Consider the following 14,938-nt stretch of genomic DNA (forward strand, 5'->3'; position numbering starts at 1 on the left):
GAAATTTGAAAATCTTGGAAATCTCGATTAACCGATAACGCAAACAATTTGAAATTTTCAAAATCTGTTTTAATGTTATAACAATTTTGTAATTAAAATATCAATTGGTTTAATTTATTAATTATTGAATAATTAATAAATTATAATCGTTATTTTTAATATAAAAAAATAATCTATATGAAAAGTGATCTAGAAAGAGAATATTAGACTTATATAAATGTCTTTTTGATATATTTTTAAGATTTCTTTTTAATATAAAAATTAATATAAAATCAATAAAACTATTAAAATCTAAATCTCTAAAACTTATTAGTGTGATGCCTCACACCTCCGGGTCACGTGGCATTCCCCGTTTGTATTTAATCACGGGAAAACTCTCTTCTCTTGTTTTCTTTCTTCTTTTCTCCTTAGCTTAGTATTTTCTAATACAAGATACTTTACCCAGTATTCTTGAGTGTGACAATTAGATTATCTTTTTAATATAATACAATATCTTTCAAAATAATTTTAAAACTTATTAAATTATCTTTTAATACCAGGGGGCTATTACGACCAATCCTAACAGCTACTCAGGTGACTGTAACGATACTAAAGGCAGCGGCTGCCTAAGGTTTCGTCTGGTTGGTAGTTGTAGGTTAAGGCTTTATCACTGGTATTCACTTGGAAGTGAAGTCGTTACTAGATCAAGTAGAATGTAGGTAAACTAATTGATAACTAAGTTGAGCACGAAGCTCCTTAACTACGAGACTAAATGAATGTTTATATACCCTATATCATCTTTGAGGACCTCTGGGACCCTAAGGTCCAAAAGGTCCTCGAGGTCACATGAATTAATGAATCGTGACAATGACTAAGCTTATGGTCACATAACTTAATATTGTCCCATCTAGAATCACTCAATTAAATATAAAGTTTTATATAAAGAAAATTTATTATAATTATATAAATCTTTATATTATATATTCTATCATTTTTTATTATATTCTATTATCTATAAGATTAATCATTTAGTATACTCTACTATTAGTTACGAATTGCATTATTGTCATTACTTTAAGTCCCTGCTTGACGCCTAGTTATAAACCACCTCGAGAGCCTAGAGCACTTCCACATGATCTAGACGGCAAACCTCGTAACATCTAGATAATATAATAATATTCTTATCGGTTGTAACTGAGTATAAGAAAGTGAAGCTTTAATATGTAGTTCTTATTGATTATTTAAAAAATCAAAATTATAATAATAAAAAACTATTAAATATATAACCCCCCTTGCCGAGACACTATCGTCAACGCTAGTGGTTCATGTGATCAGTATCTCAACAATTCTATAAAAAGAAAAAAAGATATTAAAAGATATATTGATTACATAGAAAGAGAAAACTGTGTATCTATGTAGACTAGTCCGGAATAGGCTATGGTCTTTCTCATCATGTGATCAGTAGTCAAAGTGGAGATGTCACCAACTACAAAATAAATTGCAACTTAAAACTTATGGATATTCCTAGGACCACCGATGACGTCCGTGAAACCCATCAAAGAGAAGCCAGCAGGCAAATCTCTTTTCTCAACGTCTGCCGGCGGAGCCTCCCTCTTAATCGCATTGCAAACCGGGTCTCGAGCGCTGACGTTTATAGTCAACCAGATACTTCTCCGGTATCTCTCACCCGAGCTGCTTGCCGTGTCAACGCAACTTGAAGTTTACTCCATCACCGTACTATTCTTCTCAAGGGAGAGTTTACGTGTCGCAATACAGCGTCAAACGGACGTAAATGATGATGATTCCAAGGCTAAACAAGACAGGAATCTCTCTAGAAAGGACATATATTTGGATAGCAGAACGACTGCTGGCAAAAGTCAAGCAATTGTGAATTTATCATATATTTCTATTGTTCTTGGACTGGTATCTACTATGATATTTGGCTGGATCTATGCTAATGCCAGACAAACTGGCGTGGTTGAAACACCATATTTTGGACAATCTTTGAGACTCTATGGCGTGGCAGCGATTCTAGAATTGTTGGCTGAGCCATGCTTCGTTGTGGTTCAGCAGAAATCAGCGTTCAAAATTCGGGCTACTGCCGAGTCGATTGCAACTGTATTAAGATGCATTGTCACCTGTGCTGTTGCAGTTTGGGCCGCTCATCATCAAAAAGAGTTGGGAGTAGTGCCGTTTGCAATTGGTCAGGGAGTATATGCTATTTCAATACTACTGGCGTATTTCTTGGCCGTGTGGCATATTGCATCGCGCGGAGGGTTTTCGTTGAGACTCAAGCCTATCTCCAGGTACTTTAACTATGATGGTATAATTCATGATGCTAACTCATGGTAGCAAAAAGAATGAATATATCTACTCTTACTTCTCCAAACCATTATTGTCGTTAGGAGGGAGTTTGATGATACAATCAATGGTGAAACATGTCTTGACGCAAGGCGACACATTTCTTATAGCGTCCATGGCCACTCAAAAATCCCAAGGCATTTACGCACTAGCCAGCAATTATGGAGGTCTTGTTGCCCGTCTGGTCTTACAGCCAATCGAGGAAATGTCCAGAAACTACTTTGGCAAGCTTCTTTCTGCCGTCGATGGCAAGACAACCAAGGGAGCCACCAAGAAAGCCAGTGCAGATCTGCAAAGGCTACTAAGAATATATCTTATCCTGTCAGTTGCCATAGTTGCCGTGGGTCCCGTCGTCGCTCCTCTACTCTTAAACCTCATTGCTGGCCCACGATGGCAATCCTCCGGAGCTGGCAATGTCCTTGCAGTGTATTGTTACTATATACCACTACTTGCGTTGAACGGAGTGTGTGAAGCATTTGTAGCCGTTGTTGCTACTGAAGCTGAAGTCTATAGGCAATCTTTATGGATGACTGCCTTTTCTGCCGGCTTTGGCAGTGCTGCCTATCTGTTCTTAGGGCTTTTGGGTCTCGGAGCCGAGGGCCTTGTACTGGCAAATATGGCTAACATGCTCCTACGAATCACATGGTGTGGTCATTTTATTCTGGCGTACTGCGGAAGCCATGGTGCAGAGTTCAAGGTTATGGATTTGTTACCACGGCCTAGCACGATATCACTTGGGGTTGTTACGTATGCCGCACTTTCTCAGATGAGAACATCATTCACAGGCGGTTTAGTGGATATAATCAAATGTGGCTTAGTGGCAATGATTTTTGTGATTCTCCTGTAAGTTCTCAGCTGCGGTGCCGATCTACAGACTGCTAACTGTTACGCCATTAACAGAGCCACGAGTGAGAAGGAATATCTTCTCGAATGTTACCGTACAATTAAAGGTTGAATCTATATTCTTCAAGCGAACAATTATCCTAGCTTGTTGCATCTTAATCAAATGTTATTTTCGTTGCTTTTTTGGTGGTGTCAACATTCTTGAAAAATGCACCGTACGCGTCGTGAGCCTTCTTCTTAACCGTAGTCCCAAATTTCAATAATTCGTCAGGAACTGGTTGATTAGCTGCCTTGAGGACGTTGATCAAACTATTCCACTTGTTAGTGCCTAGTCAATTCGAGATTTGGAATTTATACTAACGCGCCAGACTGAGCCTTGTCATGCTCAGTGAATAATGTAATCGCCAATCCATCTTTGCCAGCTCTACCAGTTCGACCGATGCGGTGCACATAATCTTCCACGGTAAGAGGGAACGTGCAGTTGATGACTAGCTTGACAGCAGGGATATCTAGACCTCGAGCTGCGACATCTGTGGCCACCAGAACTGGAGTATTACCACTTTTGAAAGCCTCCAAACTTCTCGTCCTTTGTTCCTGACTCAAATCACCATGGATTCCAGCAACTCGGAACCCCTTCTGTCTGATGAAACCCTCCACTCTTGTCGCTTCCTTCTTGTACAAACAAAAGACCAGGATCCGGTCATCCTTTTGACTACCGCTTTGATATTGCTTTAGCAGTTGCATGAGTCTGTATTCCTTGTCCCTTGGTTCCACAACCTCAACCTTCTGAACGATGCGGGAGTTGGCCCGAAGATCTCCCGTAGGATTGTCGCCAATGGCGATTTTAACAGGGCTGGTCATGAAGGTGGAAGCCAACTCGCGAACAGACTCGGGCCAAGTGGCCGTGAACATGAGCGTCTGTCGTTTTCCAAGAGAAGGTGTGGTATTAATAATCTTCCTGATTTCTTCCTCAAAACCTTTATCCAGCATACGATCAGCTTCATCAAGAACGACATATCTAGCCTTGCTCAAGTCTGCACATCCTTGATTGATAAGATCGTTGAGACGACCGGGAGTGGCAACGACGATGTCCGCAGTTTTCAATGCTCTTATCTGTTCGTCCTTGGGAACACCTCCATATACGCAGACACATTCAAGCCCAGACGCCTTTGCAAGTTTCACGATCTGCTCATAACTCTGCATTGCCAATTCTCGAGTCGGCGATACGACAACAGCCCTGGGACCTTTGTTCTTTTGATTTTTTGGTAGAGATGACATGTACCGTACACAAGGCACGGCGAATGCCATCGTTTTGCCCGAACCCGTCTCCGCAACACCAATTACATCGCGGCCAGCCAGCAAAAACGGCCATGCCGCAGCTTGAATTGGAGTTGGGGCTTTGAAGTCCTTAAATGGAGCTCGTTGGGCAGAGTCGGTGATTGGTAAGTAGTCGAACTTTATCAAAGGTCTTAGAGCAGCGGAGGCAGATAATGGATCGGTGATGGTGATGAAGTTTGTGGTCAGGAATGAGTCTATTTCGCTCTGTGGCAAGCCACTCAGATTATAATCTTCTGTATATGTTGTCCCATTTTGCTGTGGAGCAACACTTATAGGAGTTGCAGAATCAGTAGATTCGGGAATGTCGACTTTCTCCTCCTTGCCTTCCTTCTTCAATGCCTTCAATCGCGCCTTTTCGGCCTTTTTAGCAGCTTTAATACATGCAGCAGCATCGGCATCCGACGTCGACTCAATGGCATTACCTTCAGGCAATTGCTCCTCCTCTGCTTCTTGAGCTCTTTTCGCCTTCTTGAGTCTCTTTCTCTCCCTACGAGCTTCCTTTGACTCTACCTCAATATCAATCGGGGTCGAGTCTGTGGCTGGCTCTTCGGCATCTTTAGATTTCTTTTCTCGCTTTTCTTTGCGACTTTTCTTGGAGGAGACCTTGATGTAATTATCTCTAGGATTCAATTCTGTATCTTCCAGTGTACGTTTCGGCATGATTAAGAATTGAGATTATGGTTGCTTCACACAGTCAAGAGTCAAACAGACGCTTCCGACAAAAAAAAAAATATTTACCTACCTAGTTCCTTAAATGATAAGATAAAGGCGACCACACCGCCTTTGGACCCACTTGGTACTCCGCACATTGTATCTTTGACGTGGAATACCATGGGTAATTATTTCATTTCATGAAAGTTTCGTGGGATCTGTAAGGGCATCGAGAATTCCCAAAATATTGGTACATGAGTCTATTTCTCTGCACCGTTTCAATTATTTTAATACCCGATTTCGATTTCACTCAAGGCCTTTTATCATTTGTGGAACAGGAAAGTGCATCGATACCCCCCCAATCCCAGTGTGCAATCCTTTCTTCCTTAAGCCCATTCCGCCATCGAGTGTTTCTAGGATTCTGTATTTATCATTTGTGGTGGTAGGGTAATGAGTTTCGTCCTACCTGGTATTTATATCGAAACGCAATCTACATCTACTAAGATCTTCGTGGATTTTGTGAACACTTTTGTTGCGCTACTATAATAATACAAATGTCGTCTAATGCTCTACAGAGGATGAGCACGGCACAATACAGATCAGGAACCAGCCCAATCACTTTGAAAAATTAGCGGAAGTCGCTGAACGTAAGCTTTGGTATCTTGTGGCTCATTTCAACTTGGTTGATGTACCTAGGTATGCTGTGAGATTGGAGAGAAACAAACTCCCCATAAACGATTTAGTAAATGCCCATTCGGCATACGACCCAAACGAATGTCATGTAGACCAGTCCCCTCTGCCCTTCTTATCCTCAGCGTCTCCAATATCCTGGACATCCTATCACCGATCCATGCTTTTACCGTATCAAACAACTGCACCTTCCCAATCATAATACACGCGGAAAAGAAACGCTTCCATATCCCAAATGTGCTTATTCTCAAAAATTTAGACAGTTGCAGTCTGAGACTGTGCGGTTTCCATCACTGTCTCCGCATCAATCTTTGGCATGGATGCACCAGTGCCTCCGAGGTTAGTAGATTGTGATTGGGGGTTCTTGGTGTAATAATTCGAAATGGCAGATTTGATGGCATCTTCAGCAAGCATAGAGCAATGAACTAGATGAGTGTTAGCATATAATACTGGGTAGATATTCTTTGAGTAGACTTACGCTTCACAGGCGGAAGGCATAGCTCCTTCGCAATTTCTGTATTTCTCACTCGACCGGCCTCCTCAAGTGTCATTCCTCTAACCAGTTCCGTCAAATATGAAGAAGAGGCGATGGCCGAACCACAACCAAATGTCTTAAATTTCACATCGGAGATAGTATTCGTATTTGGATCCACCCTAATTTGCAACTTCATAACATCGCCACATGCTGGTGCGCCGACCAGCCCAGTTCCTACATCAGTGTCCGTCTTCGACATACTGCCAACATTTCGCGGCCGCGAATAATGATCGAGGACTTTTTCATGATATGATCTACGGCCAGCAATGAAAGACGGTGATGCAAGTTGAGCAGATAGAGGTCCGGTGGCGGAGTGATTGTTTGCCGATAATGCTCTACCGGCAACGCGGGGTGCATTTAACAAAGCTCTACGAAACATTTTTGTGGTATGTGGTGAGTGGCGATTGAAAGTTTGACGAAAGATAAGTCGTAATAATCGAAGTTGATGATATAAACGATATATGGACGGAGGTGAGATGAGGAACTTGATGAGATTTGATGGTATGGATTGGATTGTATGGTCTTACTATTGTGTATCGTTGGTAGGTTGTGATTTGTTTTGTGGTGTAAATTTGGGGTAGATCTGATAATAAATCAATGGAATTTTGATTCATGAAATGAAGAAATAAGTGGAAGTTGGAGAAGCATGGACTAACTATGAGCGGAATCCACGGAGCTCGGAGTTTAAAGAATGTCTTGATGAAGTTAGCTTCTGCTTTCAATCTACCCATATCAAGCCTATCAGGACGGCTTCTATGTCATAATAACAGATGTTGGGTGAGATCGAACCAATCAATAAAGTACAATAATCGAAAAGACCGATCGATACGGAGATAAAAGATAAATGACATCGATTACCCAATCACATTCGTAATCTTGATGCGAAAACCGGACCAAATAATTTGTCTGGAATATGCCTAGCAAGTACCTAAGCTAGGTACCTAGGTAATTACTGGTGGCGAAACTGTTCTCAATAAGAGGCTGTAGGATGTACCTTTGTGCTGCACATTACTGTGGAACACAATTAAGCCCGCACCATCCACAACCTCGTGACATCGCGATTCTTCTAACCCCTCAAATTGTTTGGAAGCACGAAAGCTTACTTACGCGTTGAACTTATCTTAGTCTCCAAGTGCTATTACTAGGTCCTTCCACTTCACTTACCCCACCAAGCTATCGGAACATCCCGCATTCCCGCATTCCCGCTTTCCTATTTTGAACTCTATCTAGGTAGGTACTACTAGGTATTCACCTAATAGCTAGTCCCTACTAGTATTTACCAGCTTCCTAGCTTATCCATATCAACATCAACCTCTATCCCTCAGACATAACTACCTACCACTCGAGTAGGTACCTACCTACCTAGTTATTACTCACATAGACATTTAAATAACTGCATTCTGATAGAAAAATGTCTTGTAAGCATGTCGACGCAGCTGGTAAGTTTCTCCTCAACGGGGACGAACTCAACATACTACCACACCATCTACTATTATAAACTGACATATCCTGTTCTTCAGAGCTGCATCCGCCAGGACCCAGCCAAGCTGTCTACCGCGAGGATTGCACTCAATGCTTTGACTCCATAGTAAGTATTATGTGCGAAAATCAACTTCCTTTCATCTCGCAATACTTCCCAGCGAACAGGAGCTCTGACTTCTTTTCTGTTTAGGATGATTCCACTGGCTTGGATGTTTGCCTGTTCTGCTTCAACGGCGGCTGTACCGGTGATAGGAATCACTCCAAACTCCATAAGATGATAAAAAACCATCCTCTGGTTCTCAATATTCGAAGAACAAGACGCCATGTGGTTCGAGATGAACCGCCTCATAAGATGTCCAAATTAGCCATCGCTGCAGAAACCGAAGCCGATCGATACGATTATCATACAAAGGTTCGCTGTTATGAATGCGCGGTTGACGATATCGATAAATCCTCCGGTAGACTATCTGCGGTGGTGGATGGTGTAATGAAAGCAAATACATTTTCAAGACAGGAAGAAGTAAAGGCCTGGGAGCAAGAGTTTACATCTTGCGAACATATTCTTACCTTGCAACAAGAAAGCGCACGCCAAATACAGTCTCAAGATTTAGGCCACTGTTCTCTTTGCGATCTGAAAGAGAACCTGTGGCTCTGCCTGCAATGCGGTAATCTGGGATGCGGACGAGCGCAATTTGGTGGACTTAAGGGCCATTCTCATGGCCTGGAGCATAAGAATCAAACTAGTCATGCTGTCGCGGTTAAACTGGGATCAATTACTTCCGATGGTAGGGCAGATGTGTACTGCTATGCATGCGATGAGGAACGAATTGATGAAGATCTTGGCAAACATCTTGCTCATTGGGGAATTATACTCGCCGAACGTGAGAAGACTGAAAAAAGTTTGATGGAGATGCAGGTCGATGAAAACTTACGCTGGGAGTTTTCCATGACTGACGAACAAGGGCACGAATTGACGAAGTTTTTTGGGGGAGGATTTACAGGGTTGAAAAATTTAGGCAATAGCTGCTACCTGGCAAGCGCTCTCCAGTGCCTTTTCGATTTACCTCAATTCCAAAAGCGTTACTTTTCACCGAATACAGATCTACCTATCGTCGAAGATCCGGCTCAAGACTTGGAGACGCAGTTGCGCAAGTTGGCAGACGGTCTAATATCTGGCAGATATTCATTTCCAGATCCCGCTACCAATCAATCAAAATCAAGCGGTGTTGCAGATCAGAAGGGGTTGGCACCTTCAATGTTGAAATATTTAATTGGCAGAGGTCATTCCGAATTCTCAACCATGCGTCAGCAGGATGCTTTTGAATTTCTCCTCCATGTCTTCAAACTGGTCACACGTTCTCAGCACACAGCTCCGCTTGAGGATCCCACACGAGCCTTTCGCTTCGTCATGGAGCAGCGCTTGCAATGCTTAGGCTGTAAAAAGGTGCGATATCGCACGGACGAGCAAGATAACATATCTATCCCCGTGCCACTCAGAAAAGTAAAAGTAGCCGCTAGCACAGACGGCGAGCCGGTGGACGAATATGAAGCTGTTACCTTGAAGGAATGTCTGGACAGTTTTACCTCTGAAGAGATCGTGGAACTTACCTGTCCGGCATGTGGTAGTAAGGATGGATTCTCCAAGCGATCGCTCTTCCAAACATTCCCAGAAGTTCTCGCTGTGAATGCTAGAAGATTTGTTCTCATCAACTGGGTGCCTACAAAGGTCAACGTTCCGGTCGTCATTGGAGACGATAAGTTCCTCCTAGATGATTATCAGTCACATGGTTTGCAACTTTCAGAATCGCTTCTTCCTGACGCCGATGAGACAAGTCAACCTTCATTCTCCGCGAATGCCGAAGCTTTACAGCAGCTCCAGGCCATGGGATTCCCAATGAACCGTTGCGAGAAAGCTCTGCATGCTACTGGAAACAGTGACGCCAACACCGCAATGGAGTGGCTCTTCGCACACATGGATGATGCAGACATTGATACTCCATTAAATTTGAGCTCCGGCGAGGCTACAACTACTACAATCGACCCTGAGAAAATCGGAACCTTAGGCGCCATGGGCTTTGGGCCTCCACAAGCACGAAAGGCATTGAGAGAAACCAATGGTGATATGGAACGGGCTGTAGAATGGCTCTTCAGCCATCCAGACGATCAAGGCGAGTTCGAGGACGAGACGGCTGTCGTCAACAGCAATGTCACGAGAGACGTTCCTCCAGGAAGTGCTGCGTTGCCTGCTGCATTCCAGCTTCAATCTATCATATGCCATAAAGGATCTAGCATACATGCAGGGTAGGTTGTTTCAATTACTGATAAATAAAAACATGGCTGATGAGTATATAGGCACTACGTTGCATTTATTCGCAAAAAGATCCCCGAAGATAAAGCAACATCGTGGGTACTGTACAACGACGAGAAAGTGGTAAAGGCGAACGATGTCGAAGAGATGAAGAAATTCGCGTATGTTTATTTTTTCAAAAGAATCGATTGAGCGAAACAGGCAGCATGAGGTGGCATGGCGAGCACGGCTTGTGATTGCTGACGAAGAAATGATGATAAGCATGAAGAGGCAATAAAGAATAGAATGATGTGATAAAAGCACGATGATGGTGGTGATGCACGCAAACAAATAAAATTCATTCTGTTCACAACAGCGTAGAGATAACATGCATAGAAAACTATCGTTTCATACTAAACACTCTGTGTAACACAAATAGCTGTTGCAGAGGAGTTGGCTACGGTATTGCTACTTATTGCTCTACCATCGGTTCCTCGGCCACATAATGCAAATATGCGCCCAACAACTTGATACCCTCAATATAGTTTCTCTTGTCCAACTTCTCGTTTATTGAATGGGCTGCGTCAGTAGAGCTACCCATGGGTAGGAGGAGGACATTCTTGCCAGTGGCCTGTTCAAAAGTCAAGGTGACGGGAATACTAGAAAGAAATATTAACATCATCGCAAGCCATGTAGCTGATGGGGGTGACTTACCTCCCTCCCTCTCGAGTCAAGTCAGGCTTGACACCCCAGACTCTCTCAACAGCTTTTGCAGCGCTTGAAAAGTTCCAGTGCTTTGGACTGGCGACCCACCACTTACCAGCATGTTGTAAGAAGCATCGCATAGTATTCTTGCTGCCTAGTTTTTTAAATTCTTCGTCGACATACTTGAAAACGAGGCGATCCACATCCTCGGGTTCCATATTTGGAACAGTTCGAATAGAGAACTTTCCCGTCACTTTGGCTGGAATAACTGTCTTGGCACCAGGCTGAGAGAATGCACCCTCAATACCGTGGACTGAGAGCGATGGGTATCTCCAACGGGCCATAAGTGTGTTCTCCTTGTCGTTGTGGATGGTTGTCTGGCTACCTAACGATTCATGTAGGTTGTCCATTGTGAATGCGATATCACCGTAAAGGGATTTCTCCTCATCTGTGAGGGGGGCAACAAGTTCAGCCAAGCCTGGTATCTGAATCTTGCCATTCGTGTCTACTAGTTTACCAAGCACTCTCACCAAATCAGTCATCGGCTCTTGAGCAGTACCTCCAAAGACTCCACTGTGGAGATCTTGGCCGGGACCTGAAATTTCAATGGAATAATAACTGCAACCGCGAAGACCTGTGTATAGTAAATCAGTACCAAACTAGGCCAGATAAACGAAGATTTTCAGAGCATCTGATGGAGAAAAAAAGATACTCGAAACAGAATGTGATTGCAAAACAGCTTACCATAAGTAAGGCATGGCTTCTCGGTACCCAGCCAGTAGTTATCGGAAATACACACAGCATCGGTGTCTGCAAAAAATTTATCGGCCTCCTCTTTAATGAAATCATCCAAGCCTTCTGAACCGTATTCTTCCATTCCTTCGAAGCACATCAAGAGATTGACTGGGAAGTCAACACCAGCTTTCTGATGGGCTTCAATTGCATTGAGCCAACCAAGAACCGGACCCTTATCATCCGTACTGCCTCTGCCATACATTCTTCCTTTATCATCAATAGTAAGCTCGAATGGTTCTGTGGCCCAGCCGTCTTCTTTTCCGGCAGGTTGCACATCGTAATGACCGTAGACGAGAATGGTGCGTTTCTTCTTGTCATTCCCATATCGCGCGATTACTACGGGGGGAAGTTCTAAATGCTCCATTCCAGGTTGCTTCCCCAGTGGTCGCTTTTCGACTTGGGCGCCAAGTGCAGTGAGCTCATCAGCTAAGAACTCTCCCATGCGAACAACATCGGGCCTTCGTTCTTCATCTGCGGAAACAGATGGAATGGCAACTGCTTTGCGAAGTCTTTCGATAAAATGATCCGACAAAGAATCTACCTGCTTGAAGTAGCCATCGAGTTGAGGTGCCATTTTCACTTTTCGAGCTTGGTGTAACTTGATTGCGGGGTTAAGATAAGTTGAGATACGGATTCTTGACGGACTGTAGAGATTGGAAAAATAGAATACTGGCTTGGGTGAAGCTCTATCCTTAATAGAACAAGTAAAGCTGGATGATTGTAGAAGCGTCGATATTGACTTTGTAGAGATTCGTGGTTTAATTGTGAACATGAGGAGGAGGATGGACAGAGTTAAAGTCGAAGAAACACTTTCGAGCTTCCTGTTCTGGTGAATGGTGGGGTAAATTAATATTATAGAGTAAAATACCTAACATAGCTAATATTATTGGCAGCAGAATGGCAGAATGGCTATCAACGGGCTAACATTTTAAATGGTCTAATGATTAAATTAAAGCCGCCGTTTGAACTTGGTAATCTTATTATCTCATCCTCAGACTCTCTGGTTCGATTATATTTTAAGTATTATTATGGTAAATGTATAGATTTTTATTAATTATTATATAATTACAATTTAAATGTAACTCAATTAATTAAAACTTGAGGAAGAATAATCTTCTAAAGTATCTGAAAGTTTGTTACGAGGTTTGCCGTCTAGATCACGTGAAAGTGCTCTAGGCTCTCGAGGTGGTTTATAACTAGGCGTCAAGCAGGGACTTAAGTAATGACAATGATGATATGCAGTTCGTAACTAATAGTAGAGTATACTAAATGATTGATCTTGAGCACGAAGCTCTATACAAAGGAAATCCATCTAGATTATATAGACCTTCATGCTATGGACCTTCAGGACCCCGGAAGGTCCTGGACCTAAGAATATGTTGGACCTTTATTTTTCGTGCATATTATGTAGGGTCCATCACGTGGTAATGGGCTTGTGGAGTCCGACGTAACAATATAGTAATTAAATAAAGATCGAATTATTACTTTTTATATCAAAACAAAAACCAAATTGTTTCAGATTCTTCAGAGATCCTATAATGGTACCCTATATACCTTTTATTGATTGATTTATGGTTTTTATGCTTAGGTAATCGGAGAAGGGTCTGAGGATGAGATAATAATCTTATACACTTACATCTACTGGATCAAGCACGTGACATTACCATTTTGTCACTACTCGAGTACTCTTGAAGCTATTCCAAGTAAGTCATAATCTAACCTGCAGAGAGTCGACACATCGCATACGCCGCGTATACTTATCCGAACGACGGAAATGTATGCAGGTAGTTTGGCTACAGTGCCTGAGTAAGATCTACCTGTTGAAAGTTAGAAATATCAGGGCCATATGTTGTTTTATGTTCTATTCCTTCGATCAGCCAACTTTTAATTCCGATTAGACACTCCTTGCTTGACATAACATTGAATCTCACCTCAAATCTGCGTATTCCACCTTCGACTTAGGCGTGTTGAGTGGTAGAAATTAGCAAATCAATTCCAAATATACAATTCATCGTCTAATTTAGATACTGATCGTCCCCTCATCTCGTATCGTATGCAACGAGCAGCTCTCAAATTGTAGAATTGGGGGCACGCTTCAGACTTGGCCTGATACAACAAGGTGGTGATGTAAGTTGTGAGCTTTTGGGGGAAAAAGGGTGGTAACATCGTTACACAAGTTTCATGTTTTGAAATAGCTTTGATACAGAAGGATGAGATCCCATGCTACTCTCAAGACAACGGGTGCGTATACCCACTCATATTCATATCTATGCATAGGTATTCATACAGTCTCACATACTCATACTGATTATACCAGCATTGCCATGTTTTTGATCACCATCACGGATAGATCGATCTCATGCATATGTTGACAAGATGCAAGGACAACATAAACTTCTGCCTGCAGAACTGCCTACAGAAGTGCCTTCTATTATGTTTCTATTTTGGTTGTTCAAGCTATTTCATCTTACTAGAATTTTCAGGTACCATGCAGTAAGGTTAGCCGGGAGAAAGGGAATATCTGCAGTTCTACTCTCTAACTGCATTACTCGTTCTTTACCGTATCACCGTATTATCGCACTATTGATCTTACTCAGCGCACCAAAGAATGGAACGTTTCCCACTACCCTTCTCACCATTATTACTTTCCTCTTTCAAACCTCCACGAAAGCTATTTTGAGACGAGGCTATGACATGGAGTGTGAACATATCGCGATTTACTTTGGGGCGCAGCTCAAAGGTTGTGTGGGGTCACGCCCTACGTTGCATACCTATCTTTGCCTGCATGTATTCAAATCCAGGTACCGCATCATATCTTCCGGTATTCAATATCCGGAGTAGATAGTTCTGCGCTCAATCCCTTTAGAGGCATAACGCAACTCTCTCGACTCTGTACAGTGCAATCCACCATTACCATCTTCGGGTCCGAGTAAATGTACGGAGTAGTATTGCCATATAAGAAAGCATCGTATTGTCTAGGTTTTTCGCCATCAGGTGGGGTTGTGTTTGTACCCGGGAGACCTTTTTCTGCTGTTTTTTTGGGGGGATGTGACATCTAGCAGGGATATGGGAAACGTGCTTTCTTCTGGAATATCCACGGCGTCTAGAATTTCCGTCGCGCCGGTTAGATTATCAAAAAGTTGTAATGATATCTCCACAGGGAGTTCCATGGAAAGGGAGATGTAAAACATTGCCGTTGAGCGTAAATATCGCACCATCATGTTCTAAATTGACGTTGGATTTATCGAGAAGCTTTGCCCGAAGGAAAGAGA

At 42.6% G+C, this 14,938-nt stretch overlaps 6 protein-coding genes across 6 annotated transcripts; 2 read left to right on the forward strand and 4 right to left on the reverse strand.

Annotated features, from left to right (window-relative positions):
- Positions 1-1,515: 1,515 nt before the first annotated feature.
- SS1G_10525 (hypothetical protein) lies at positions 1,516-3,252 on the forward strand (the record flags this gene model as incomplete). Its single annotated transcript, XM_001588029.1, has 4 exons — positions 1,516-2,285; positions 2,332-3,087; positions 3,135-3,183; positions 3,241-3,252. The coding sequence occupies 4 exons, from the start codon at positions 1,516-1,518 to the stop codon at positions 3,250-3,252; spliced, it is 1,587 nt and encodes a 528-aa protein (XP_001588079.1).
- A 282-nt stretch (positions 3,253-3,534) lies between these two features.
- On the reverse strand, positions 3,535-5,181 carry SS1G_10526 (hypothetical protein; the record flags this gene model as incomplete). The annotated part of the gene is made up of 1 exon (XM_001588030.1): positions 3,535-5,181. The coding sequence occupies one exon, from the start codon at positions 5,179-5,181 to the stop codon at positions 3,535-3,537; it is 1,647 nt and encodes a 548-aa protein (XP_001588080.1).
- A 936-nt stretch (positions 5,182-6,117) lies between these two features.
- SS1G_10527 (hypothetical protein) lies at positions 6,118-6,776 on the reverse strand (the record flags this gene model as incomplete). The annotated part of the gene is made up of 2 exons (XM_001588031.1): positions 6,118-6,287; positions 6,341-6,776. 2 exons carry the CDS (start codon positions 6,774-6,776, stop codon positions 6,118-6,120), a joined length of 606 nt encoding a protein of 201 aa, XP_001588081.1.
- Positions 6,777-7,808: 1,032 nt separating this feature from the next.
- SS1G_10528 (hypothetical protein) lies at positions 7,809-10,379 on the forward strand (the record flags this gene model as incomplete). Its single annotated transcript, XM_001588032.1, has 4 exons — positions 7,809-7,836; positions 7,918-7,985; positions 8,070-10,180; positions 10,232-10,379. The coding sequence occupies 4 exons, from the start codon at positions 7,809-7,811 to the stop codon at positions 10,377-10,379; spliced, it is 2,355 nt and encodes a 784-aa protein (XP_001588082.1).
- A 259-nt stretch (positions 10,380-10,638) lies between these two features.
- SS1G_10529 (conserved hypothetical protein) lies at positions 10,639-12,240 on the reverse strand (the record flags this gene model as incomplete). Its single annotated transcript, XM_001588033.1, has 3 exons — positions 10,639-10,825; positions 10,881-11,505; positions 11,616-12,240. 3 exons carry the CDS (start codon positions 12,238-12,240, stop codon positions 10,639-10,641), a joined length of 1,437 nt encoding a protein of 478 aa, XP_001588083.1.
- Positions 12,241-12,978: 738 nt separating this feature from the next.
- On the reverse strand, positions 12,979-13,832 carry SS1G_10530 (predicted protein; the record flags this gene model as incomplete). Its single annotated transcript, XM_001588034.1, has 4 exons — positions 12,979-13,051; positions 13,221-13,270; positions 13,387-13,459; positions 13,672-13,832. 4 exons carry the CDS (start codon positions 13,830-13,832, stop codon positions 12,979-12,981), a joined length of 357 nt encoding a protein of 118 aa, XP_001588084.1.
- Positions 13,833-14,938: the final 1,106 nt, after the last annotated feature.

Source organism: Sclerotinia sclerotiorum, genomic scaffold (genome assembly GCF_000146945.2).
Source record: "Sclerotinia sclerotiorum 1980 UF-70 scaffold_16 genomic scaffold, whole genome shotgun sequence".
Classification (NCBI taxonomy): Eukaryota; Fungi; Ascomycota; class Leotiomycetes; order Helotiales; family Sclerotiniaceae; genus Sclerotinia; species Sclerotinia sclerotiorum.